The sequence below is a fragment of the Peromyscus eremicus genome, chromosome 17 (genome assembly GCF_949786415.1).
Source record: "Peromyscus eremicus chromosome 17, PerEre_H2_v1, whole genome shotgun sequence".
Lineage (NCBI taxonomy): Eukaryota > Metazoa > Chordata > Mammalia > Rodentia > Cricetidae > Peromyscus > Peromyscus eremicus.
In genome coordinates this window covers 59,409,926-59,435,876 of record NC_081433.1, presented here as the reverse complement: position 1 = coordinate 59,435,876, position 25,951 = coordinate 59,409,926, and the positions used below count along the sequence as shown (strand labels likewise).

The window sequence follows — 25,951 nt, the reverse complement described above, 5'->3', positions numbered from 1 at the left end:
AAACTCAGTTGTTAGGTTTGAGAGTAAGTGCCTTTACCTTCTGAGACAGTCATCTTGCCAACTCATACTTGACTTTTTACATGGGTTCTGGGGATAGAAGAAATGACTTGACTTGGGTCTAGGAGCTTTTTTATAGGTTTACCTTTAATTACGTGTATATCCTGTAAGTGTTTGAGTAACTGTAGAGGCCAGAAGAGGGTGTCAGACCCCTGGAGCTGGAGTTACAGGTGGTTGTGAGCTGCCCGATGTGCATGCTGGGAAGTAACTCAGGTCCTCTGGGAGAGCAGTAATTCCTCCTAACAGCTGAACCACTTCTCCAGCTCATTTCTTTTCTTTTCTTTTCTTTTTTTTTTTAAAGATGGTCTTGTATAGCCCAGACTGGCCTAAGGATGACTTGAACTCCTCTTGCCTCTATCTCTTTTTTTTTTTTTTTGGTTTTTCGAGACAGGGTTTCTCTGTGTAGCTTTGCGCCTCTCCTGGAACTCACTTGGTAGCCCAGGCTGGCCTCGAACTCACAGAGATCCGCCTGGCTCTGCCTCCCGAGTGCTGGGATCAAAGGCGTGCGCCACCACCGCCCGGCTTTGCCTCTATCTCTTAAGTGCTGGGACCATAGTTATATGCCACACTTTGCCTGGCTGTAAGGTTTTTGTTATTTGGGCATGGAAGGCCACCCTCATGAGTAGCTATCCCTTTACAGTCACTCCTCAACCTCTGGGGTAATTTCTCAAACAGCTCAGGACAGGCTGCTGACAGACTCAAATCTCCCAGATGGGGACACCTGCTGTCACAGGGCAGCTCTTCCTTTGTGGAGCAACCACCGATACACATTAGTAAAGCATGAGGACTCAACTAGCACAGCCCTCTCCAGAGACTGGCTGGTGAGGAGGACCCAGGACATTGGTCTGTTCTGAGAACCTTCAAGTTGACGAAGGATGAACAGAATCTACCTGAAATCCAGTTTAGGCTGAATTGCAAAGGCAGATATGCAGAGGTGTAGAGGATGGACACACAGCTGGAATCCAAATCCTCTCAGGAAGGTCAGTGGCTCTGCCCTGGAGTCCTCTTAGCATTGAGGTCTTTAGAGGTTTCGATAGTGACTTGAGGGAGCAGCTGCAGTGCACCTCAGGGAGGAAGGTGTGCCTGGCATACACAAGGCCTCTCAGTTCCACCCCAGCAAAGCATAAAAAACACAAAAAAGTGGCTGGAGAGATGGCATGGTAGGGTGCCACCTATGGTCCCAGAGACATGGGGTTGAAGCATAAGAACGCTCTAGGCTCAGTGGGAGGGATCCTGAAACCAAGCCACAAAAACAACAGTCTAAACTTGTGAGTGGTGGCTCACACCTTACTCTTGGCTGAGATTCAGGGAGGAATAGCTACAAGTTCAAGGCTACACAGTAAAATTCTATCTCTGTCAAATTCAGTCAACCAAAAAAAAAAAAAAAAAAAAACCCTATCAACAAAAGCTGTCTAATTTTATATGGATTTCAACTCAACAGTCAAGATTCAACTACCAAACAAAACCCACCAATCCCATGGGAAAGCAAAAAGCCTTCCCCACTCTGGGGCATAGGAGTTGACCCAGGTTTTCTTTTATTGGTTTATTCATATTTCACTGTGTTGCCCTGACTGGCATGGAACTTGGAATAGTTCTCCCACCTCAGCTTCCCAAATGCTGGGATGACAGCTATGAACCGCCATGTCCAACTGATCTCTTCCTTCTAAGAACTTGGGGCCCAGAAGGACACCCAGGTAGAGGAGCAAGCCTGTCTAGGGGCTTGTGTGCTGGAACTGCAGGGTGGAATGCCCTTCACAGAAGGTCCAAACCCCAAATGCTGTATCAAGACAGGGACTAAGGGACAAAGCTATGGCTCAGTTGGCAGACCGCTGGTCTAGCAGCACCAGATAAAGCAGATGTGGTGGCAAATGCCTAACATCCCAGTACTAGGTTAGTGGAGGCAGGAGAATCAGAGTTCAGGGTCATTCATAAAGAAGAGATTCTGTCTCAAAGAAAAAAAAAAGCTCTGAACACTGCCCCTTCTGATCAAAACCCCAAAGCCAAACTAAAAGAGCCAGGCATGGTGGAATCTGCCTTGAATCCCAGCACTTGGGAAGAGAGAGAGAACTAAGTTCTTCAGGCGGCCACCGCTCCACTGCAGAGCCCTCAAAACAAGCACAAACAATGAAACTAACCAACCAACCAACCACCCGAGACCAAACAGAAAATGCAAAGGCTTGGGGAGTGGTGGCCATGTAGCAAATACAGGCAGACTTCTCACAGCTCTCCACTTAAAATTATTAAGTTCTTGATTAAAAGCACAGGCTGCTAAAACCAGGCAACACCATCGTATTAAAAAAACTTTCTCCTCACTCATGACATGCCTTCCTTCATTCGACAGTGTCACCTGTAGCTCAAGAGGTGACAGCCATATCTAGGGCTACACCCCAGCCTGGTTTCCTGGGTGGCTTGTGTCCGGCTCTTGGCACTTCCTGGGACATAACAGCTGTGTGTGCTGACCCTTTTGGGATTTTCTCTCAATCTTTAGTTACTGGACACTGTGGTGACTGCACTGGGGTCATGGAGGTTTCACTTCAGTGGAACCCTCAACATCGATCATGGAGTTTGTCATGACCCCATCCTTAGCTGTCACATGCCTGAGACATGGTCACTAAAAGCATTCTAACATCAGGACAGATGTCAAGTTGCGAGGTTCTTGTTTGAATTGCTCTATGTACAAAATGCCCTAGAAGCAAAAAAAAAAAAAAAAAAGCTTAAATAAATAGGCAGGACTGTGATGAAGACACTGAGGGGGTCCCTGGGACCCAAAGGGCTGGAGGAAGACAGAAAGGAAGGGAGCACCTGGCCGTGGGCAGTGGCTGCCACATGGCTCAGTGAGGATGTACACCAAGGCCTTGGAGCCTTGTCCCTTCAGTCATGGATTCCAAAGCTCTGAGAAGTGGCCTTCACGGTACCTGGGTGACAGCTCCCAAGCACCACCTTCACCACCAAAGAGAACACCTGCCTAGGTACTACAAGCTGGCAGGAACCATTGTCCCTTGACATCACTGTGTCACCTTGGTGCAGCCCTCAAGCTAGGAGGAGGAGCGAAGCTGGTCCCATGACTGTCCTCCATGGGAAGGCCACACAGCTGCCGGAAGGAAGCTCCTTCGTCCAGGTCCAGCGGGACTTCTGCCTAGTGCCCAGGCAGAGCCAAGAGGTGGCTGCTGAATATAAGCAAGGAGCTTGCCGAGGGCATGGTGGGGACACAAGGTCTCAGTTGCATCAACTGCACATGCACACCCTGTCCCAAGCTCCTCCCCTGCACTAGAGTCACCCTCCAGGAGCAGTCAGGTTGAGAGGCTGACTTCCAGGTCCTCAGAAGTCCCTGAGTGCAGGGACACTGGAAGAACAGCAGGATGAGGAAAGTGAGGGCCGTTGCTCTCCCCTCAGCGTGCCCTGGGCTGCTCTGTGCAGTTGTACTTAGGTAGTCGGCACCAAGGTTCGGTTGAGCAGTCTGATGATGGCCCCGCACACAGATTGTCATCCTATTCCTCACAGATGAGACTCAGACCCGATTAGGTCATCAGTCCTCTCCAACAGACGGCACTGAATCCTGGTACAGGCGGGACTGGCTGTCACCTCAGAGGCAGATGATGACTCCAGCACTACTGGGACTCAGCTCCGGACAATGGTGAGGGGTTGGTGGACACCCTGGTGGTTTTGTTCCCAGAAAGCTCCAGTGTTGGGTCCAAGTTGGGGACAAAGGCCATAGGGGCCTCATAGAAGGCTAGCCAGGCTGGTGTTGGGTCCATTCTGAGCTTGGAACTGCACAGGGGGTGGGCCATCTGTCCACTGTGGGAAGAACACACACAGGTGAGCCTGGTGACCCTTCTAAGAGAGGGACAACTGACATAGCCCCTCCACACCTGAGGAGCCGGAGTCCCTCATCCCCATGTCCATTTCCCCACCCTGTATACCGTAATGAGGTTGTGCTCTGGGAGGCTGCAGGCCTCAATGTGGTCCTGCAGCAGCTGCTGTGAGAAGTTCTGGTGCATCTGTGCAGCCTCATGGGCATCCATGGCATTCCCACATGCCTTGTTTAGATCTGAGGATGGGGCAGGTGTCATTGTCTAGTTCATTTCCTGGGTGGCCAAACCCATACCACCCAGAGCAGACAGGAATTGTCCTCAGGGATCCAAACCCATCTTGAGGTCCAGGAAGATCATCCATAAAGCCCAACCCCACCTGCCATAGTCCTTAAAAGTCCCCTGGAAAGCCAGGCATAGTGGCTTGGCAGACAAAGGAGTGTAAATCTCTGTGAGTTCAAGGCCAGCCTTGTCTACATAGAATTCCAGGCCAGCCAGGGCTATGTATCAAGACCCTGTCTTCAATAAACAAAAATAAAAATCCGCCGGGTGGTAGTGGCACATGCCTTTAATCCCAGCACTCGGGAGGCAGAGCCAGGCAGATCTCTGTGAGGTCGAGGCCAGCCTGGGCTATAGAGCAAGTTCCAGGAAAGGCGCAAAGCTCCACAGAGAAACCCTGTCTCGAAAAACAAAAACAAAAACAAACAAAAATAAAAATCCTCTGAAGATGTACCCCTGCTCATATGCTATCAGGGCCCCAAAAGTATGCCTGGTAGCCTTTTTACTCTCACCTCTGAGGAGGGCCGATGACCACAGTTGCACAGACATGTCTGGGATCTTGCTGGCCAGCTGCATGGCAGGCACCACCATGTTGTTACTCTCCTGCCAATCAAAAGCTAAGAATGAACTGGTGGCTTTGGAAGAGTGGCTTTGACTCCACCTGCCCATTTTATGTTCCAGTGCTGCTAGACAAACTAGGAGTCCAACCTCAGAGCCTACCTAAAGTGGTCCTCTGAAGTACTCTTGTCCACCTTGAAAAAACAAACTGAGCATCCTTGCACACTGAGCTCTGCACATGAGGCAATAAGTGGGCCACAGTGTGCCTCTTGCCAGCTAGAGAAAAAGACAGCTCTGGACCCACAATAAGAAATGATTAGCCAGGCGGTGGTGGCGCACGCCTTTAATCCCAGCACTCGGGAGGCAGAGGCAGGTGGATCTCTGTGAGTTCGAGGCCAGCCTGGGCTACAGAGTGAGTTCCAGGACAGGCTCCAAAGCTACACAGAGAAACCCTGTCTTGAAAAACAAAAAAAACAACAACAAAAAAAAACCCCAAAGAAAAAAAGAAAAAAGAAAAAAAAAAAAAGAAAGGAAATGATTAGATGGAGGTGGTCCACACCTTTAATCCCAGCAAATCCCATCCTTGGGAGGCAAAGGCAGGTGGATCTGTGAGTTTGAGGCCAGCCTGGTCTACAGAACTAGTTCCAGGACAGCCAGGGGTACACAGAGAAACCCTGTCTTGAAAGACAAAAGCAAACGAAAAGAAAAGAAAAGAACTGTGAATTCACATAGGTGTCCCTGGGCCTCTGAGGGAAAGCAGCCTGTGCCAAAGGTCTGCTTCAGGAGGAAGAAGCCACTGGACTGATGGGAAGGTCTGCTCCGTTGAGCTGGCTTCTGTAGGTGGGGGTCTCTGGCCCGTAACTCCTTTTACTCAGCTTCTGTGTGAGCCGAGCTGCTGACCTAGAGCCCAGTGCTCTCATGATGAGTCTAGGGGAGTCCTGGGGAGCACGCCCCTGATGCTGACCCCACACTGAGGTACAGGAGGTTGCTCTCAAGTCCAAACTGTGACCTGTGTACCTATCCAGATTGCAGGCCTAGTTTTGTGTATGTCCTGTGACAGCTCCCAGCAGCAGAACACCAAACCTTCAAACCAGGGGCCAGAAAGATGGCTGAGAGGCTGAGGGCACTGGCTGCTCTTGCATCCACATGGCAGCTCACAACTGTCTAATTTCAGTACCAGGAGATCTGACCCCATTTTTCTGATCCCTGTGGGCACCAGGTGCGTGTGTGTACACACACACACATACACACAGGTAAAACATTCACACACATAAAATAAGTAAATCTAAAAATAAATAGATAGCAAAAATTCAAAAGCCTTAAGCCAGATTCTAGGCCTGGGTACAGCTTAGTGGGAAAACAACCTAACCAAACACAACTAGGCAGGGCTACAGTCAGACCTCCACCTCCAACAACCAAAATCAAACTGAGTAGAGGATTCTCAGACCTCGGTGGGCACTGTTCCCCTCCTCTTGGCCCGAGGAAGGGCTGAAATCAGGCTGGCTCTATAGATGCCTAGGGTAGGTTTGACCCTCATCTGAGCCAGCCCTCTCCTGGTCATGTGGCTGTGGCTCTTGCTTGTCTCACCAATGAGGGTCTGGCCTGGCTGACCTTTCCCTGTTGCTTCATGCCAGGCCCAGCTGTCCCTGAGGCAGGCTCACACAGGCAGAGGGGTGTTTTATGGCAAGCCATGGGAGTGGCAGACACTGCCAGATAAGCAGGTTTCTGGCCCACATCCCTGTTCCAAGTGCTCCCCCACACACTAGAGTCCCACCATCACATGGGGTAACCACATGGTCCTGCCCAATGCCCAGGCAGCTGCCCCACTCAGCAGGCCACGGCACTGGAAACACCAAGGCCACTCCCTGCTCTCTACAGCCAAGCTACCCTCACTGGCTATTCACTATATTTTACCATAAAGTGAAATAAAGTTAAGTCTTGTGAAGTCATGTGGTTGACGGTGCCACAGACATAGGCGGTTTTGACACTGTTGGTTCCATCTAAGGTCCTGGGACAGTCCCAGGGGACTATGTACTCCAGAGGGATGGTGTGCTGAGGAGCCAACAGGAGCATGGCAGGAGGCAGCTCTGTCTCTCATGCTGAGGCTTGTGAGCCTGACATATACACCCTGGAAGGGAACCTGTTGTCTAGGCTGCCCTGACCCCAGGCCCCCATGCCTTCCACACCCTGCATGTCAGTAGTGTGTGGTCTTCCGCAATATGCTTTGCTGGATTCCAGGACAGGAAGTGCCAGGCTCCACAGTGGTGCACCCACTGGCCAGGTAGGAACTCACCCTGTGATTCCCCAGCACATAGAAGATGTGGCCCAGCAGCACAAGCGAACAGGCTGTGAGGCGGTTCAGGTCCTCTGCATTTGACATCTTTAGAGTTTCTCGTAGAAATCGCCTACACAAGGAGACAGATGCTGACATCCTGCAGGCCTATCAGTCACACAGAAGAGAGGTGGCCTGAGGCAGGAGAGGCCATCATACATGGTGCCCCAACCCAAACTCACTTGGCTTCATTGTAGCGGCCCTGGAAGAAGGAGAAGAGCCCCCGCACATAAAAGGCTGCTGCTCGGAGGCAGTGTGAGCTGCAGGGAAGCAGAGTCACAGTCAGTTATAGGAGAAAGGTTTCTCAAAGGGAGGCCTGCAGACTGTCTGAAGGATGGGGTACAAGCAGTGTTGAGTCTGAATGGCAGTCTGGGGCCCACAGGAGCACATACCACTCCATGAGCAATGGGAACATGGGATGTCTGTGTTGGGCACAGGCTACTCACCTGACCGGGAAGCTGTGGTCTGGGTTTATCCTCTCAAGCAAACTGTATAGCTGGTGGAGAAATGTCAGTCAGTGAGGACTGAGCTCCACCCAGAGGCCAGGCCCCGAACATGCTACAGGGGATAGGGCTTCCTCCACTCCGATGGAAGAATATAACAATATGCAGCATGCCTGCCCAGAATACCCTCAAGATGAGGGTGTCCATCTGAGGGAACCATGTAGGAGAGTGGGGACGTTAGGCCTTGATTTGAGGCAAGGCTGTGGCTCTGTGGCAGAATGCTTGGCAGCATGCAAGAGGCCCTGGGTTGGACCCTAGCACCACAAAAATTTTGTTAAAAGGCACAATGTGGGGTCAATAAAACTTGAGTGGCTTAGGATAGGACAGAGGCCACATGGCTGCAGGAGTGCAGCTCCAGTCCCAGTCCCAACCCCTCAAATGTATCCTCATAGAAAGCTAAACATTTGGGTTTTTCTAAAGTCTGTGGGTGCCCAGGACACCCACAGCCCCTGGGCAGAGATGGAGAAAGGATACCGAACATGAAGCATGTCACCTACTACCTCTTGGTGTCTATTTCCTTCCCGTATATACACACTCGCAAGGTTGGTCACAATGAAGGCCCATAGCTCCTGGTGGTTGGTGAGCTGCAATGGAAGATATGGCATTTAGTGGCCAGCCTGGCCACTGTCACACCTTGCTGGAGCTTGACTGAACCCAGAGCTCCTTTCCAACTCACCCAGCTCACTCCAAACCTAAGCACAAAGTAGAGGTTAGCTCTTTCTCCATCAGCCCTGTCAGGGGACATTTAGGACATGAACAGGAAAGCTAGCTATCCTGATCCTATCAATGACCAATAGAGGATAATGGCAAGATGCGGTCTCAACACACAGCCTAGATTGGCCTGGAATTCTCTATCCTTCTGCCTCAGTGTCCTGAGTGCCAAGATGAGAGGCCTGCAACCACCCTGGCTTGGTTTCTCTCTGCAAGCCAACAGAGTATACCCAAGCCTCGAAGCATGTTCAGCATGTTCTGCCACTGACACAGACAGTGGGACATTACATGGTCAGGAGAAGGAGTAAACTGTTAGGTATGGTGGTACTAGCTGGTCACCCCAGCATGTGGGAGGCTGAGGCAAGATCAGAAATTTTTCTTTTTTGTTTTTTCAAGACAGTTTCTCTGTGTAACAGTCTTGGTTGTCCTGGAACTCACTCTGTAAACCATGCTGGCCTGAAATTCAGAGACCCACATGTGTCTGCCTCCTGAGTGCTGGGATCAAAGGTGTGTGCCACAACATCCAGCCAGGCAAGATTAGAATTTAAAGGCCAGCCTGTGCAACTGAGATATCCTCTTAAAAACCAAGAGCAGGGACTGCAGTTTGGCAATATAGCAATTGCCTGGCATGTGTGAAATTCTAGATTCAATCTCCAGTATGGGACAGAAGGAAGGAGGAAAGGATATGAGATTCTAGGCAGCCTAAGCCCTTTGAGCCCAGGTCCCTGCAGTGGGCATGTCCACTGAAGTACAGGGCCTGCCAGCAGGCCGGGCACACAAAACCTTGGAGTACCCTTCCCTGACCTGCACCAGCACTGGGCTGTCAGCCGAGGGTAACAGGAGGAGCTTGAGTTTGAGGGTGAGGTCCTTGTCTGTCCTAGCTCCTTGCCCCCATAGATTCTCCAAAAGGACTCCCCTCAGCACATGACTTCAGCATTGTGCTGCTGAGCCAAAGCCATATAAAGAAATAAGACAACCAATAAAAGTATGAAGTTTCTGGCATTGAAGAAGGGCCTTGGAATTGCAGCAGGAAGGCCTGGGACCCAGGGAGACAAACAAGGGTAGAGCCAGAGGAGTTGGCTCTTCACACAGCACCCAAAGACATGTAGACCACCAAGGAAAGGAACCCCCATCCCAGTCAGGGATGCCCCAGCACCTTGCTCACAGAACAGAATCCTGCTCACCAAAATGTCTACTGGGGGCTCCCTGAGGAATGGGTCAGTAGCCTCCCTTTCCTGCAAGGACATTGAGGCCAGGGTAGGGACAGCCTTCCCTGTTCCTGGGCCAGGTGGGCAGAGCTGGGAGGTGAGCTGGCCCAAGGGGCATCTGGGCCACTCTGGGAGAAATGGACCAGTTTCTCAGGGACCAGCAGGAGCCTGTAGGAGGTCAGCAGCCTAAGGGGCTTGTGGGGGAGCCCCCTCTCTGAGGTAAAACCTGTCCTCTGTCTCTGAGTACCTATCAAAGGACTTAGGGAGGATAAGGGCACGTCCCAGTCACTGGTCATCTACACAATGTGACTCTACACAACTTCAGAACTCATCACGACTCCAGGAGTACCACAAGCTGACACAGACTGAGAGTGTCCTGGCACTTACCAGGTGTCAAAGTGGCCACCTAGTATCCCTATGGCCCCGATACATATGTCCTTCCCTTATATCTGCCAAGGGTGTTCAGGAACCCTCCACCCCAGTCAGCTCCCACCTAAACAAGAACTGTGTCACTGTCATGGCCAGTGTTAGCTGACTGCAGAGGACATGGGCTGAAAGCCTACAGTTCTAGCAGCAGACCTGAACTGGTCTCCATCCTCACTAGGGGGTACCCAACTTGACAAATTGCCACTCAGAGAGCCAGCCTTACCCGCAGGGCTGTGGTGAATTGGGCTTCAGCATTGTCCATGCAGTTCACGGAAACACAGTACAGGCCCTGCAAGGACAGAGATAGATGTAGGGCAGCTGACACAGTGGCCCTAGGCAAGCATGATGTGTACCTGGGCCTCTGGAATGAGCTTCACACTATTGTAAAGGACACCCTCCCCCTGAGAGAACAGAGCTCATTAGGAACATTTGGGTACTAAGTGGGTAGTGTCACAGGGTTATTTACTGGGACATCCAGACTCTTTCAGGGTAGTTCATATTCTTTGTTAGGTATGTTCTAGGTTCGGGATTCTGGCAAGAGTGGGACCCAGCACCCTGGACACACTCACCAGCAGTGTGTGCAACTGGGCAGCATGGTTGGAGAAGAGCCGAGGGGACTGTTGACATAGCTGGCAGACCTGGGAGATCTGAGGAGAGAATGGAAATCACTGCCTTCTCTGGTACCCAGTAGTGGAGGACAGCCTCAAGGCTGGAAGATATGCTTGCCAAACTAGGGGCAAAGTCCTGGAAGGAGGAGCTGCACAGGGAGGAGGGTGACCCTCATCTCCTTCCTCCTTGCCCATGCTGACCACTGGCCCAACTTCTCTCAGTGTTCTCAGAAAGGTGGGCATTTTGGTGATACAGATCCCAGGCACATCACAATGTTCCCTGAGCATTAGTTTGAAGAAGGAAAAAAAGAGAGAGTTTAGGGAGCCAGACTATCGGCTTTACATTATATTCTACAGCTCCCCATGCTAGAGCAGTGACAGTGAGGTCGCTACACCCTCCCCTCTTGACACCTGTGCCCCTACCCAGGCCGGCTCCCACCATCCTGCTCTGTGCTTGCTACCTCCTGTAGTGCAGTGGCCTTGTGGCCTGTGACGAGCCGGCACATGATGATATGCTCCAGGAGGATCACTTGGAAGGATGACAGGATGGGGCTGCAGTCCAGCACTGGGGACAGGAGGCAGGGGTGAGCATGCAGGCATGGTCCCACAGGGCCCTTCCCACACCATCCCCGCTACGTCTTCCCATCTAGATAAGGACATAAGCTCAAGCCATGGCCACTGCGAAGTGTACCAAGGCTGAGAAATCCCCACTGGGTGGTGCTCAGGTACAGCAGGGGCTCAGCAAGCATAGGTCCCGGCCTGGATACCAAGCACCAAAAACCACAGGACACTGGGCTGAGCACCATGCCACACACAGGTAAGCTCTACAGAAGCTGGCACAACTGCCACCCCTGCTAAGAGCTCAAGAACCTGCGGAGTGGGTTCTCTAAGATGTCTTCAACTGTGCATGCCTGGGCCAGTATCCAAGCTATGGGGACCCCAGGCAGCTCCTGGCAGCCCTGCACAGCTCTCCTCGGAAGGAAAAAAAGGGGATTAGTTCTTGCCCAATCCAGCTTCAGGGTAAAAAGCAGCAGTTCCACAGGCTCTGGTGTTCCCATCTTATCTCTCCCTTTAGTAGTGCTGAGGAGGGCACAGGGCCAATGTGATTTAGTGCAATACTAAGGTCACATGCATCCTGGGATGCACAAAATCAAGTGTGTGCACACAACCCATAGACTCTAGAGGATTCAGAGCAGGTAGGTGAGGGCTACTGTGGCCTCCCAGGGCGTGGACATGTCCTAATATCAAGGACAACTTGGAGCTGCTGGGATTGCTTGGTATCCCCACCCAGGTGGCACTCACTCTTGAGCTTTTCCAACTGCATGAGTGCCTTGTCTGTGTACTTCTGTGCCTTCTCCAGGTAGCCAGCCTGCATTGAATGCATCACTGTGACCTGCAAGGAGAGCGGGCGGTGGTCACAGGGCCCTCTCCCAGCCCAGGCAGCCCAGGGTGACGGGACTCACCAGGTAGACGAGCACGCACATGTGCTCCTTGGGCAGCCAGTGGAAGAGGTCTGCAGGATTGCTGGGCAGGATCTCATCGTCGTGTAGCGTGGAGATGGTCTGGATGCACTGCTGCAGCTGCTTCAGGCATGGCTTGACACTCTTCACCTGCGGCATGTATGCCTCAGCACCATACCCCAGGAGATCTATCACTCTTGCCCAGCTCCTGCATGGGACGTCCCTGTCCTATCGCAGGAGCCCACATCCCCAGGTCCAGGCTAGCTCTTTGGCAGGGAGCGGAGACCCTGGCTGAGTTAACTTGGCCTCCCACGAACAGAAGCGCTGTTGGCAACTGCAGCTTCTGCCAACCCTCCTGTTTGCCATCCTGAGCTTCTCAGGATAGCTGTGACTCTCAGCAGTCAGGAATAACCCACATCTGCCATGTTTTCCATGCTGCATGAGGAGCTGGGCCCAACAGGAACATAGGAAGGCCCTTACTAACAAGAGGCTCACTAAGCACTTCATGATCCCTACAACACTGGCCCAGTACTGCACAGTGTGCCCATAGGAACAGGCAAGGGCCAGGGCAGGCCAGGTGGCTCCCATTCATCACAGCTGAGGCCATCACACAAACACAGGTACCAGGGCTTCAATGCAACCATGCAGCCACACCAAGGTCCCCACTGACCCTCACAAAGCTGCTGTGAACTGAGGAAGGGGAGCCTGCTGCACGATTCCCTTAGAGACCCCAACCATGTGTGCACTCAATGGGTGTGGGGCCACATATTCTTATTCAAATGACAACAGGGCCACTAGAATAAAGCCTGTCCCCTGAGCACACTCTACCCTTGGGGTTATGTTATAAAGTGTGGCAGAACTGCACCCGTGCCAGAGCAGGACACCTGAATCTATGTTAGTGCATTCACAAACATACAACAATGAGACCATATCATGAGCAACCCCTCCCCTGCCCGAAAGACCACACACCTGCCCAGCATCTAGGTAGTGGGTCACCTGCAGCACCAGGAAGAAGACACGCAATGACTCCTTCTGGATGGGGTTGCCTTGCCAGTTCTCCACAATTTGCCCGCAGAGTGTGAGCAGTGGGTGTACCTCTTGCAGTTTGCGCTCCATCAGCAGCAACTGGAAGGGATGGTGAGGTGGGCATCACTGTCACCAGTCCAACAGCTGAGGACAGCCCCCCAGAAGGCAAAGCTGGGTGCAATGATGTCAGGAATGGCAATGCTTGCCTTTAATCCCAGCACTCAGGAGACAGAGGCAGACAGATCTCTGAGTTTGAGGTCAGCCTGGTCTACATAGAGAGTTCCAGGACAACCAGGGCTACACAGAGAAACCCTGTCTCAAATAAACAAAGCTGGATACAACAAAGAAACTGTACAGGTAGCTCCACAGCAGGCTTCCTCAATACCACACCTACCACCTGTGACCTCAGGGCCCCGAATGAAGCCTGCCAGAGCAGAACCCCTGCTCTTGAGAACACACTGTGGAGTGAAGCCCTGCAGGCGTCTTCATGCCTGCAATACAGCTGCACCCGCCCAGCCTCAACTTACCATCCCTTTGCTGAGCAGGAACAGTGCCCTGGAAAAGAGACAAGACATCAGGTTTGAAAGATACCAGGAACCCTGGGGATCAATAAGGCTGCCCCTCAGGGAGGTGAGCTTAATAACAGAACTTCTGAGAGTGCTACATTTTGTCCTCATTTATATTTATGGGTTTTTTTTTTTTGGAGGGGGGAGGGGGGTCACGAAGCTGGTTCTCACGTAACCCAGGTTGGCCTCAAACTTACTATGTAGCTGACAACGACCATGAACATCTTTTTCAGGGGGGTGGCATGCTGGGAATTGAACTTAAGGTCTTACACTCCGCCATTGCACTATATTCCCAGCTTAACTTTGAACTTAAAAAATACACATTAACTGGGCATGGTAGAGCACACCTTTGATCCCAGTACTCAAGAGGCAGAGACAGGTGGATCTCTGTGAGTTCAAGGCCATACTGGTCTACATATGGAATTCCAAGATAGCCAGAGATACAAAACAGAAAACTTGTCTCAAAAAAAAAAAAAAAAAAGAAAAAGAAAAAAAAATATGTCTGTGTGTGTGCCTACATGCACAAGTGCACCACATGCATTCAGGTGTCACCCAAGGAGGCCTTAAGGGCGTGTCAGGATCACACTTGGCTGTTGAGGGGGCACCTGTTGTAATAATACCTGTGGCTGGACAAACCCTACCAGTGCTTTCCATTTCAAGAAATTTGGAAGCTGTGTGTGGAAATGCAAACCTGTCATCCCAGGAGGAGGCTGAGGCAGGAGGATTAAGGCAAGTAGCTGGGGGCCATCCTGGGCTACAATAGTGACAACTTGTCTCAAAAATACCAAATAGAGGGGCTGGAGAGATGGCTTGGAGGTTAAGAGCACTGGCTGCTCTTTCAGAGGTCCTGAGATCAATTCCCAGAAACCACATGGTAGCTCACAACCATCTATAATGAGATCTGGTGCCCTCTCCCTGGCAGAACACCATATATATAACAAATAAATAAATATTGAAAAAAAAATACCAGATAGAGAAACTGCCAGTACCAGCTCTACTAATGAGACACTGCCCCTGCCTTCCCAGCCAGCCATTCATGTCTCATCTATTGATGGGCTACTTCCTAGGATTGACTGCATGGCTCACTACACCAGAGGCCACTTCCACACAGTAAGATGCCATGTTTAGGGTCAGTAGCAGGACAACCAAACTCTTTTCAAGTTAGAGAGTAGGAGAAAAAGGATGGGCAGAGCCTACCGTGTATATTCAGATCCCACCACTCGGGCATACTCAGCCCCCACGCCCAGGAGGTCACAGGCTGATACCAGGTCCTTCTCCAGTGTGTGCAGTTGCTGAAGAGGGGAAAAAGCAATGACCATGGCTGCCAATGCCTCCTCCATCAGCAGTCACTGCAGTGTTGGTTTGGAGCTCAAGCACCAAGACAGCCATCAGCACAGATTGCTGGGGTACACAGCTGGGCATACTCGCCCCATGCTGTTACTTCTGCTTACTGGTGCACAAAGTCAGCAGTCTGGGTTCTCGGGCAGACCCAGTGGATACCAGGTGAGTTACTAGGAAGGGCTGCCTCGGGAGCAGGGAATAAGGAGGCCTCAAGCTAGAAGCCTGAACAACTGAAAGAGAGACCAAATCTGGCTGAGCCCTGAAGGGCACATGCAGATCCTTGGTATAGAGCTCAGCTCCCTTGCACAGTGTCAGGTAGCTGCCCAGCCCACTTCCTCAGCTGCTGGCAACAGCACATGGGAGGCTACAAGGAGATGATGTGAGCATGGGAGCCTAAGGGACCTCTTGGGGAAAGGTTGTCAAGTCCAGTATCTTTGGCTATGTGGGTGATAGGGCTGTATCACAGGAAGACAGGGGACACAACAGATGGCTAGGCCAAGGGCAGGCAACACCAGCAAGGGGTCATTCAGGTGCCCTTGAGAAAGAGGTGCAGGAAAGAAGAGGTGACTGATAGCGGAACAACCTGTCCCTCTAGGGCAGCCAGGAGGCTCCCAAGGGGAGTCTGTGTGACTGGTACTCGAGTTCGTGCCCCAAGGACTCGCTTGCTCCTGTACTCACGGCGAGCTGGAAGAGCAGGCGGCAGTGCCAGTATGGCGTCTGCTGTGAGATCTGGATGGCTTTCCGCAGCAGCGGCTTTGCTGCGTCCACAGAGTTCTGAAAGGAAACCATTTCAAGTTCAAGGAGGAGGACAAGCTGGCACTAGAGGTGGACCCTGATGCAGCAGCTGCCACCTCATGGGGGGAGATGAAAATGCTAATACAGTGCACTTGCCACTTGGGGAGAGTCTGCATGGCTCCTGAAATCACTTCTCGATAGGTGTGGTGGCTCACACCTGTCTTATCAATGCTTAGGAGTCTGAAGCAGGACTGCCTGTGAGTTCAAGGCCAGCCTAAGCTACAGGGTGACACTCTTCCACAAAAAAAAATTTAAATTTAGAAAATAAATGCATGGTGGTTCATACATTTAATCTCAGCATTAAGGAGACAGATCTCTAAGAGTTCGAGGTCAGCCTGGTCTACATAGTGAGTTCTAGGACAGCCAGAGCTAAGTAGTGAGATCCTGTCTCAAAAAAACAAAACAACAACAAGGAAAAAATTAAAAAAACAAAACAAAAAGTTTAGAATATAAAATATAATAAGCTTCTTATTCAGACAGGAATGGTAGGCAATGTCACCTGGGATCTCAGTATTGAGGAAGCTAAGGCAGGAGGTATGGATTTGAAGCCAGTCCAGGTTACACAGCAAATTCTAGGCCAGCTAGGTATAGGTACATAGTGAGACTATGTCTCAAAAAACAACTTAAAAAGTTATATACACACACACATACATACATACATACATACGTACATACATACATATACACACATACACATTTATATTTGGTGTTGGGTCTGGCGGTTCATGCCTTTAATCCCAGCACTTCGCAAGCAGAGGCAGGTGGATCTCTACACCAGCCAAGGCTATATACTAGAACATTGTCTCAAAACGACACCCCCCCCCCAAAAAAAAACAAAAAACTTCAACCCCAAAACAACACACACACACACACACACACACACACACACACACACAAAATTTGAGGGAGGTTGGAGAGATGGCTGGCTCTGTGGTTAAGAGCACTTGCTGCTCTTGCAGAGGACCTGGTTCAGTTCCCAGCACCCACATGGCAGCTTACAACCATCTGTCACTCCAGTTCCACGGGATCTCATGTCCACTTCTAAACTCTGGACAACTGGCAAGGATGTGGTACACTTACATACACAAAACACTTATACCCATAAAATAAAAATAAATAACAACAAAACCTAAAAGATGGAGGTGTAGTTCAGTGCTAGAAGGTGTCTACTTAACAGGCATAAGGCCGTGGCGCCCTCAGGACCACAAAAAAGACACAAGGAAAAGTTACCCCTTAAAGAATACTGGACAATGGTGCCGAGTCACTTCTACTATAGTAGGCAGTACACACTGGGAGGGGACAGGGACAGGACAAAGCTCAGTGGCAGTATCTGTCTAGCTCAGATGAGGCACCAGCTTGTCTCTAGCCCTGAATTAATAAACACAGGAATAAGAGTGTGAACCATGCACAAGCTCTGTATATAGGCTGCAGCACTCCACAGAAGGGCTCTAAGCACCTCCTGGATCTGGTGTTTTCAACAATCATGGGGTGAGTCCCCAGGGTCTCTGAAGGTTGAACATAATGTGAACTTCTATTCAACTGGGAAGCATAATCTCCCCCTAGGCCCAGGATACAGGGAGAGACTCTGCTTTCAGAACCAGTAACATGTTCTCACCTCTTGACAATATAGCTCTGACAACAGGCTTGCTGCCTCAAATTTAACATCTTCAAACTGTGGGATCTGGAGAAGTCCAGTTAAGGAAGTACAATGCAAAGATATCTCTTTGTTGGTTTGTTTTGTTTTTGTTTTTGGAGACAGGGTTTCTCTACACCATGCTGGCCTTGAACTCACAGAGATCCCCCTGCCTCAGCCTCCACAGTGCACCACTACTGTCTAGTGCAAAGACATCTCTTTAAAAAGGACCACAGCTCCAAGTGAGTCCCCCCTCCCCCTCCATGCTGCAGGGCAAGAGGACACCTTGGAGCAGGATGAGGACCTTGCTGCCCAGAGTGGTGGCTGGCTTCCAGGGCAGCTAGGGCACATGATAGGCCAGGCAAGGAGGGCTTTTCATTCAAGCAGAACATTTCCTCAAGAGTACAGTACAGGGCCTTGGAGTATGGCTCAGTGGCAGAACACTTGCTTAGCATGCCCCAGGCTCTGGGTTCCATCCCTAGCATGGGCACCCGCCATCACACACATACACACAAGAAAAGGATACTTGCTGTGATATCAACCACTGAAAGAGAAAGAAAAAGGGTTAATTAATTTTGAGGCAAATGCTTGGTGCCTGGCTATTCAGTTCATGCTGAGGCTGGCACAGCATGCCCATCACCAAGAGCACTGTGGGGAAGAGGGTTGTGTGCTTGCTTTCCCTGCAATCTGGTTGTGGGAATGGAAGCTGCAGGGCACTTGGTAGACGCCTAACAAAGAGGGGACTTCTCCTTCTAACATCAGTCAAGGAGGTAGTGCTCCCACATAGTACAGGGAGGGAACCCCGGTGAACTTGGTCATATTCCACGACTCAGCAGGGCTGATGATAGTCTGGCAGAAAGCTTGGACATTCAGCAAAGTTTTGCCTGAGGAATGAGTTACACTTGGGGAGGGGTTTGGTGTATGGGACAAGTCCCTCCTGAGGAAGTAGCATATCAAAGAGGCTTAAAGAGGGCAGAGCTAGCCTCAGAAGGGGAGTGCCAGTGTGGACAGTAGCTGGCCAATATGAGGATGTGTACTGAAACATCTTCAAATCAAAACAAAACAAAACAAAACAACAAAAAACCCAGAGAAATGACTCAGCAGTTAACGAGTGTTTACTGTTCTTGCAGAGGACTCATGCTTGGTTCCCAGAACCCATCATGCTGGGCAGCTCACAACCATCCATAACTCCAGGTTCTCAACATCTTTAGTCTCCACAGGCACCTACATTCAGGTGTACACACAAACAGAAGAAGACATAAAAATAACTAGCCAGGCATGGTCCTTTAATCCCAGCACTGGGGAGGCAGAGGCAGGTGAAACTTTATGAGTTTGAGGCCAGACTGGTCTACACAGCTATCCAAAGCTAAACAGTGAGACCCTTTCTCCAAATAAATAAGTAAATAAATCAAATAAATAAGTAAATAAATAAAAGTATTCAGAGGGTCAGCTCTGACTTGGGGAACCACTATGTCTCAAGCTACATGTTCCAACAGGTTCCTAGCTAATGTGTAATGCAGTCTACAGTCATTTGGATCTTCAGGGACTTCCTAAGAACACACCTAACACTGATCTGCCAACCTAGGGTCCAACAAACAGTTACCTAAGAATTAACATTTGAGAGGAGCCCAAAAGGTGTGGACAGGTGGACTGGGCCCTTTGCCCACTCCACTGTGTCCAAAGACCACACAAGATGGGGCATCTACTTGGTGCTGGGCTTTGAAGGCTAGAGTAGGATGTGAGCGTAGGGCTCTGTAGAAAAGGGGAAGCAGGATGCTCCAGACACAGAAGAGCTGGTAAGAAAGGAACCAAGCCCTGGACTAGCTGGGGCTACAAGGCTGGTGGCTTAAGCTGGCTGGGAGTCCACTCCTGGGTGTGGAGCCTGACCCCGTGGGGAAGAATCAAAGGACCTGCCCAGATTTTTTTAAACATCTCATTTGTTTATATGATTTATTTATATGTGTGCACACACACATGCATTCAATAGGCCACGGTGTGAATGTGGAAGTCAGAGGGCAGCTTGTGGGAGTCAGGTCTTTCCATCATGCTCTGTCCTTCTCTCCCTTATTCCCTTGAGACTGGAGGTAGGCTAGCAGCCAGCAAGCCCCAGTGCTCTTCTTATTCCTGCTCCTCAGCAACCACAGCACTGAGGTTCCCAGTGGGGTTATGTGCACATGCCAGATCTTTCACATGGAGACTGAGATCTGCACTCAGGTCCTCATTCTTCAACAGCAACAGTTTTTACCCAGTGAGTATTTGCCCAGCCTCATGTTTTTTGGCTTTTGAGGCAAGGTTATGCTGGCCTTGAATAGCATTTTTTTTTTTTTTCTGCCTCAGCCTCCAAAGTGCAGGGATTATAGGGATGAGTCTGCATACCCAGCTTACAGGCTTCTCATTCATAGAAAACAAAGTAACTGAAAAAAAAAAAAAATCCGGTCTTCTAATCCACTAATCCGAGTAGAGATATCTACAGACTGCCACAGTCATGACTGGAAACAGGGAGCTTCCCTAATGCCCTGCTATGGGTAGCTAAGACCTGAGTGTGGGCATAAGGCAATCAGGAGAGGGGTGGGCAAGACGGCTCAGTGGGTAAAGGTGCTCGCCACCAAGCCTGACCACCTGAGAGAGCAGACTTCCATAAACTGTTCTCTGACCTGCACACATGCTCTGTGTACACACATGCACACACTACACAATGTGAAAAGGGAAGTCAGGAGGTCTTTATCACACTGGTTTGCTGAGGATCCAATGAGATAGAGCTTAACGCAGGGATGCCACATGAACATAAAAACAGAACAGTATTGTGAAGACATGATGAAGTGGAAGAGGCAAGCAGGGGTGAGTCAGAATAAAAGGTGATGCTGATTTTAGTTCCTAAAGTCAGAGATGATGGAGAGAGTGAGAGAGAGGAGCGAGTGAGAGACAGAGAGCAGAAAGGAAAACAGGAAAAAGCACATGGAGCTGCTCTGCACGGTGGCCGAAGCCTAGGCATGGGTTTCTAGTCCAGGCCTATGGAATGTAGTAGGACATGGTCAAAATCCAGGAGAGAAAGAGTTGCTCCATCTGAGCCTCAGGCATCAAGAGAAAAGGAAGAAACTTCCAGGTCACCCAGAGAATAACAGTGTCTGACCAGTGGAGCTGGAGCTGCTTTCCAGGTCAGATGAGCAAAGCCATCATCACAGAGCAGCTAGGGCAGGTGTGGCACACACCTGCAGCCCATTATGGAGGCCTGGGACGGTCACTCAAGCCTAGGAGGCCAAGCCCATCTAGCAAAGCAACCCAGAGAAAGCAAGCCATCAGCATGGTATCCTCAGCCAGGCCATAGAATAACTGTAGATGCAGAAAATAATAATTCCTTTCTTCTCCATGGCTTTCAAACTGGGAGCATCTAAGAATGATAATTCACACTTGCATGTCCAGATTAAGGGATTATGGGATCAAAAGAATAAAGTTTGGGGCTGGCAGAGTGAGGAGTAGATAGCATATGGTAGGATGCACGCTGAAGCATGCGGTAAGAGCCTAGGTTCAATCTCCAGCACCACAAATTAAAGAAGGCTGGGAGATGCTCAGTCAGCAAGTACTCTCTGAGTTCCGACACCCAGTACCCACAAAAACAAGGTGCTATGATGCATGCCTATAATTCCAGCTCTGGGAAGCAGAGGCAGGAGGGCATCTGGGCTTGCTGACCAGCCAGTTTACCCAATTGGTGATCTCCAGGTTCAGTTTCCATTCCTGTCTCAAAACTTGAGAAAACAACTGATGCCACCCACAGTCTATCAGTCCCATGGAGATGGGCAGACCACTGAAATGAGCCTGTCTGCTTAAAGGATAGGTGTGAAAATGAAGCAGAAGCCACATTTTGGCTTTGAAGACAGACCAAATTCACACAGCAATAGCAGGATCTGTGTGACATAATGCAGCCTCACATTGCCTGCAGCAGCAGCTTTCAGGCTCTCCAGCAAGAAAAGCAAATTCTGTGAAGAGGAGAGCTCACACCATTGTTGCTTGCTGGAGCATTTCAGAGCAGTGAGAATTCCCACATGTCCATACCCCACAAAGATTCTAAAGAGGATGGCTTTACACCCCTATTCTCTCTCTCTTACACACACACACACACACACACACACACACACACACACACACACGCTCACGGAGGGAGGGAAGAAGGAAGAGAGGGAGGGAGGGAGGGACAGATGGAGGGGTGAAATTTCTAGCCTTCTCTTATTTACAGGATTTCCCAAGACCCCAAGTGCTGCTAGGAAGCCAGGATAAGACAACACTCCCAGGGCTGGAGAGATGGTACAGCAGTTAAAAGCACTGGCTGCCCTTCCAGAGGACCCTGGGTTCAATTCCCAGCAAGCACATGGCAGCTCACAACTGTCTGTAACTCCAGTTCCAGGGGATCTGACACCCTCACACAGACATACATGCAGGCAAAACACCAATCCACATAAAATAAAAAGAGCAACATTCCCATCCCAGCTTTCCCACATACCCGATCAAATGATGGCAAAACATTATTGGCTCATGGTCTCTTTCTCAAAATACCTTATTGCTCTGAACTTACCCTATCTGTGGTAAGAGTTGCTATTCTATATACCATGTTGACAAAGTGACTGAACAACACAAGCACTGTGACTAGACATCAGACACCTATTTAAGAGCTGTTGAATGCAGCACTGCATACTGTACTTGACACCTGAGATATCTGCTAATGGGGACTCACAGCAGAGGGTGGTATCATCTACAGCGTGGGCATGCTGTGGATATGCTGACAAAGACCAGCAAGGGAAGGAAGGAACAGAATGCACAATTTCAAACCTAAGAACCAGCCAGGTATGGTGCTGCATACCTCTCACCCCAGCACTTTCTAAAAGAATTCAATTACATTTTTAGTTTTTTAAAGAAAAGGGCGGGTCGGAGAGATGGCTCAGAGGTTAAGAGCACTGGCTGCTCTTCCAGAGGTCCTGAGTTCAATTCCCAGCAACCACATGGTGGCTCACAACCATCAATAGTGGGATCTAATGCCCTCTACACCTGCTGGCCGGGGCACTCTACTGACATAAGGTCATCCATGCAGATAGAGCACTCATATATACATAAAATAAATAAATAAATAACTCTTAAAAGTCTTATTAAAAAAATAAAGGAAGAAAGAAAAGGGCATCTTGTCCTGTGGCTCAGGCTAGCTTGGAATTCCTGGGCTCGCTGAAACCCATTTCAGGGCTCTAAGACTACAGGTCTGTGTGTGATTCATGCTATGATTCTTTACTGAGTGGGTCCAAGAGAGAAAAGTTCATGGCTGTGCTTTGGGGAAAGGGCAATAAGAATAAATTAAGGGGCCAGTGATAGAGCTTGGCAGCAGAGAGTGGTTTACGTACAGCGTCCGAGGGTCACTCCAAGGACAAAAAAGGGGCTATACATGCCACTTTAAATGAAACTCCTCAGATTCTGAATGGAGGAGCAGCCGAGATTAACAAGGTTTTCCAGGTATTGAGCTGGAGTGACCTATGAACGGCAACATGTAGTTCTGTGGAAGACCTCACAGGAGTCAGGTTTCTGTTCCATCAAGGAAAAGCACTTCACAAGGGTAAGGGTTTCAGTTACTGGTCTCAAAGCCAAGGGCTAAAGGAGAGCAACTGCAGCACATGGCTGAGTGGGTGAAATACGAGGACACACCGACACCCAAGGAAACAAGAGTGAGAGAGGTGGTGGGATTAGCTGCCCTGAAAAGAAAGAAAAGAGTTTCCAGCAGAGAAAAACAATGACATCATGGGTTTGCAGGCAAATGGATGGAACTAGAAAACATCATCCTGAGTGAGGTAACCCAGACCCAGAAGGACAAACATGGTATGTACTCACTCATAAGTGGATACTAGATATAAAGCAAACGACAATCAGACTGCAACCCAAAGAACCAGGGAGGCTACCTACAGGGGAACCCTAGGATGACTGTGGCTTATAATAAGTTTTGGTTTTACTCAATCACTGGGCAAGCCTCAGTGAAACATTTCTTATTAGGATAAGAATTTGTACTGTATTAAGCTGATAATAGATAAAATAAATAAATACATACAGAAAGAAAGAGAGAAAGAGAGAGAGAAAGAAAGAAAGAAAGAAAGAAAGAAAGAGAAAGAAAGAAAGTTTCAGAAGCAGGCAGGCCCTGGCAGCCTGCAGCCTGCGCCTACACTGAAGCCTGGCACTTGGCAGGGTCACCTCACTCCCTATTGCCCTGGCCTCTCCAATCCACTGCCGGCCACAGGCACTCCTTGTTATTGACCTGAAGCCGAGTGGGTTCACTAACTCACACCATTCAAATGTCACTCATCCAAATAACAGACTCTCTCATCCCCACTGTCCCAATTAGCCCGACATCAACTCTATACCTTCCTGTGGTCCAGTGTCCACAACTCTTATACTAACAGCCTTACTGACTGCTAGTCTAACTAAAGAAAAAGCTTCCATGGGTAGGGAATGTTCCAGTCAGCTAATACCCAGAGTCCAAAACAGGCTTGACATTCAGTGGGAGGGGAATTCATCTCCTTGAATGAAAGAAAAAGCAAAAGAACAACAAAACAAAACAAAACAAAACAAAACAGCTTTACTAACACAATAATGATATCTTGTTCTAGTAGGGAAGTGGTGATCACTAAACTGAGGAAACTAGAGAGATGGCTCAGCAGTTAAGAGCACATACTGCTCTGCACAGGACCCAAGTTCTTTTCCCAGCACCTCCATAGGGCAGCTCACATATGACTCTGACTCTAACTCTAGCTCCAGGGGACTCAAGGCCTCTGACCTCAGTGGGCACAGCATTTATGTGCATATACCCACACACATAATTAAAAATAATTAACTCTTTATAAAATCCATAAAGTTGAGCCCAGGTTTCGTTTTTCAATTGCTCTGTTTTCATCACCATCTTTGGTTCTTTTTGAGACGGGGTCTTCTATGTAGTCCCGGATGTTCTGCAGTACTCACAGAGATTCGCCCCCCTGTCTCCTGAGTGTTGGGATTAGAGGCATCTACCACCACACCCAACTCTTTATTTTATTTTTAAAATTAACTATTAGTTGTGTGTGTGTGTGTGTATGATGTGTATGAGTGCAGACACATGTTGAGGTCAGAAGACAGCATTTGAAGTCAGGTTATCAAGCCTTTGTCCACTGAGTCATCTAGCCAGACCTACTTTCTTTCTTGGAGACATTTTTGCTATGCAGCCCAGGCTAATCTTGTGTTTATTATCTTCTTGCTTCTGATGTGATGAGTGCTCACATCACAGACATCCCAAAAGTAAGAATTTTGCCCAAAAAAACCAAAACCAAAACCTCACAGGGTGATCTTTGCTAATCACTTCACCTGGCTAAGCCTGTGTGGTCTCACTCTGGAAATTAGGAAGCTGGTAGTCGGTGAGGATCAGAAGTGCTAATTCTGCAAAGCCTGGAACAAGGATTTCATCCCCTCCTGAAAGCAATTTACTTAGACAGACCACGGGTCAGTGCATTTAAACCTCTGAGATGACTCACGGAGCTCCTCCAATCAGAAGAGATAGGGAAACGGCAAAAAGGAGGTGGAGGTGTGAAAGGGACACCGTTTTGATGAGAAGAACCAAGTCTGCACTCACAGAGTTTACGGAGGGGAGGAATGACAGCTGACAGCTGCTTCTTTAAATTCTGTGAACCACCAAGATGTCACAAGACAAGTTGGAGGTGAGTGGGGATTCCTTCAAAGATAGACTAGTACACAGAAGGCGGCACCTACGGTGAGACCGACCTCCAGACCCCCGTGGAGCAACCGACTCTGGGATCACAGGACATCGATGTCCAACCCCAGGCTCAGAGTCTCATCTTCCCCAAGAACCTCAGCACAAAGGACAGAGACCCGAGACCCAGACCCCTGAGTGTCAGATGCCAGGTCCAGGTACCAGGACTGACATCTCCCAGATTTCCCGAGACCTCACGTCTCAAAGGGTGTCTGGACCTCTTCCTGCTCCTCTCCAGTCACTCTTGGGCAGGAGCTCACAGGCTGACGCTCTGGGCAATGATCCCACAGCCATCCAACCACGAGATCCCCTCAGCGGGAACTCTGTCGTTGCTAAGGGACAACTTGGCCAGTTCCTGGATGAGAGGGCGTGGCAGAGCCGTGTCTGTCACCACAGGTGAGGGCGAGGCCTTCGGAAGCCCCAAACACGGTGGAGGCGAGGAGGGTCGCGCCCCCAGCACCCCGTGGCCCGCCCGGCCGGCCCGCACGCTCACCGCTTTCTCCAAATGGCTGCGCGCCTGCTCGCTGTTCTTCGTGTGGTGGTAAAGCACCGAGCCGAGCTGCAGGTGCGTACGGGCCTCGATTCGCTGAGGCGGCTTGAAGGGAAACACGGCCTGCAGGCAGTGAACGCACAGGCGGATCTTGGGTGGACTGGACGTGCGGAAGTGCTCGGCGAAACCCAGGAGAGCCAGATACCACGACTCCGCCGCCTCGGCCTGCGCCGCCTGCGCCGCGGCCGCCTGCGCCGCCGCCGCTGCCTGCGCCGCCGCCGCCGCCTGTGCCGCCATCTTGGCCTGCACAACAACAAGCCGCCTCCACAGAGAGGCGGAAGCACCTCGAGGGGCGGGGCCTGGCGCTCCTGGTGGTTCTCGCGAGAA

General features: G+C 50.1%; 2 protein-coding genes across 5 annotated transcripts in view; both read right to left on the bottom strand.

Moving 5' to 3' along the window:
- LOC131894262 (MAU2 chromatid cohesion factor homolog) overlaps positions 1 to 1,700 on the bottom strand; it is an 8,991-nt gene extending 7,291 nt beyond the window's left edge. Inside the window, exon 1 of the mRNA XM_059244486.1 lies at positions 1,695 to 1,700. Coding sequence (XP_059100469.1) covers positions 1,695 to 1,700 — 6 coding nt within the window. The remainder of the gene's footprint in view (positions 1 to 1,694) is intronic.
- A 1,057-nt stretch (positions 1,701 to 2,757) lies between these two features.
- Positions 2,758 to 25,878, bottom strand: Mau2 (MAU2 sister chromatid cohesion factor). 4 transcript variants are annotated; one of them, XM_059244950.1, is made up of 19 exons: positions 25,568 to 25,878; positions 17,839 to 17,856; positions 17,295 to 17,360; positions 15,563 to 15,658; positions 14,741 to 14,835; positions 13,505 to 13,532; positions 12,921 to 13,076; positions 11,955 to 12,101; positions 11,794 to 11,884; positions 10,953 to 11,056; positions 10,453 to 10,530; positions 10,107 to 10,172; positions 8,036 to 8,122; positions 7,482 to 7,531; positions 7,218 to 7,295; positions 6,997 to 7,108; positions 4,658 to 4,748; positions 3,978 to 4,105; positions 2,758 to 3,845 (listed from the first exon to the last, which is right to left on the bottom strand). In XM_059244950.1, exons 1-19 carry the CDS (start codon positions 25,859 to 25,861, stop codon positions 3,666 to 3,668), a joined length of 1,965 nt encoding a protein of 654 aa, XP_059100933.1. In that variant the 5' UTR covers positions 25,862 to 25,878; the 3' UTR covers positions 2,758 to 3,665. The 4 variants fall into 4 exon arrangements, with proteins under 4 accessions (XP_059100933.1, XP_059100932.1, XP_059100930.1 ...); XM_059244949.1 differs by having other exon boundaries at positions 2,758 to 3,852; positions 12,948 to 13,076; XM_059244947.1 differs by having other exon boundaries at positions 2,759 to 3,852.
- Between the last annotated feature and the right edge of the window lie 73 nt (positions 25,879 to 25,951).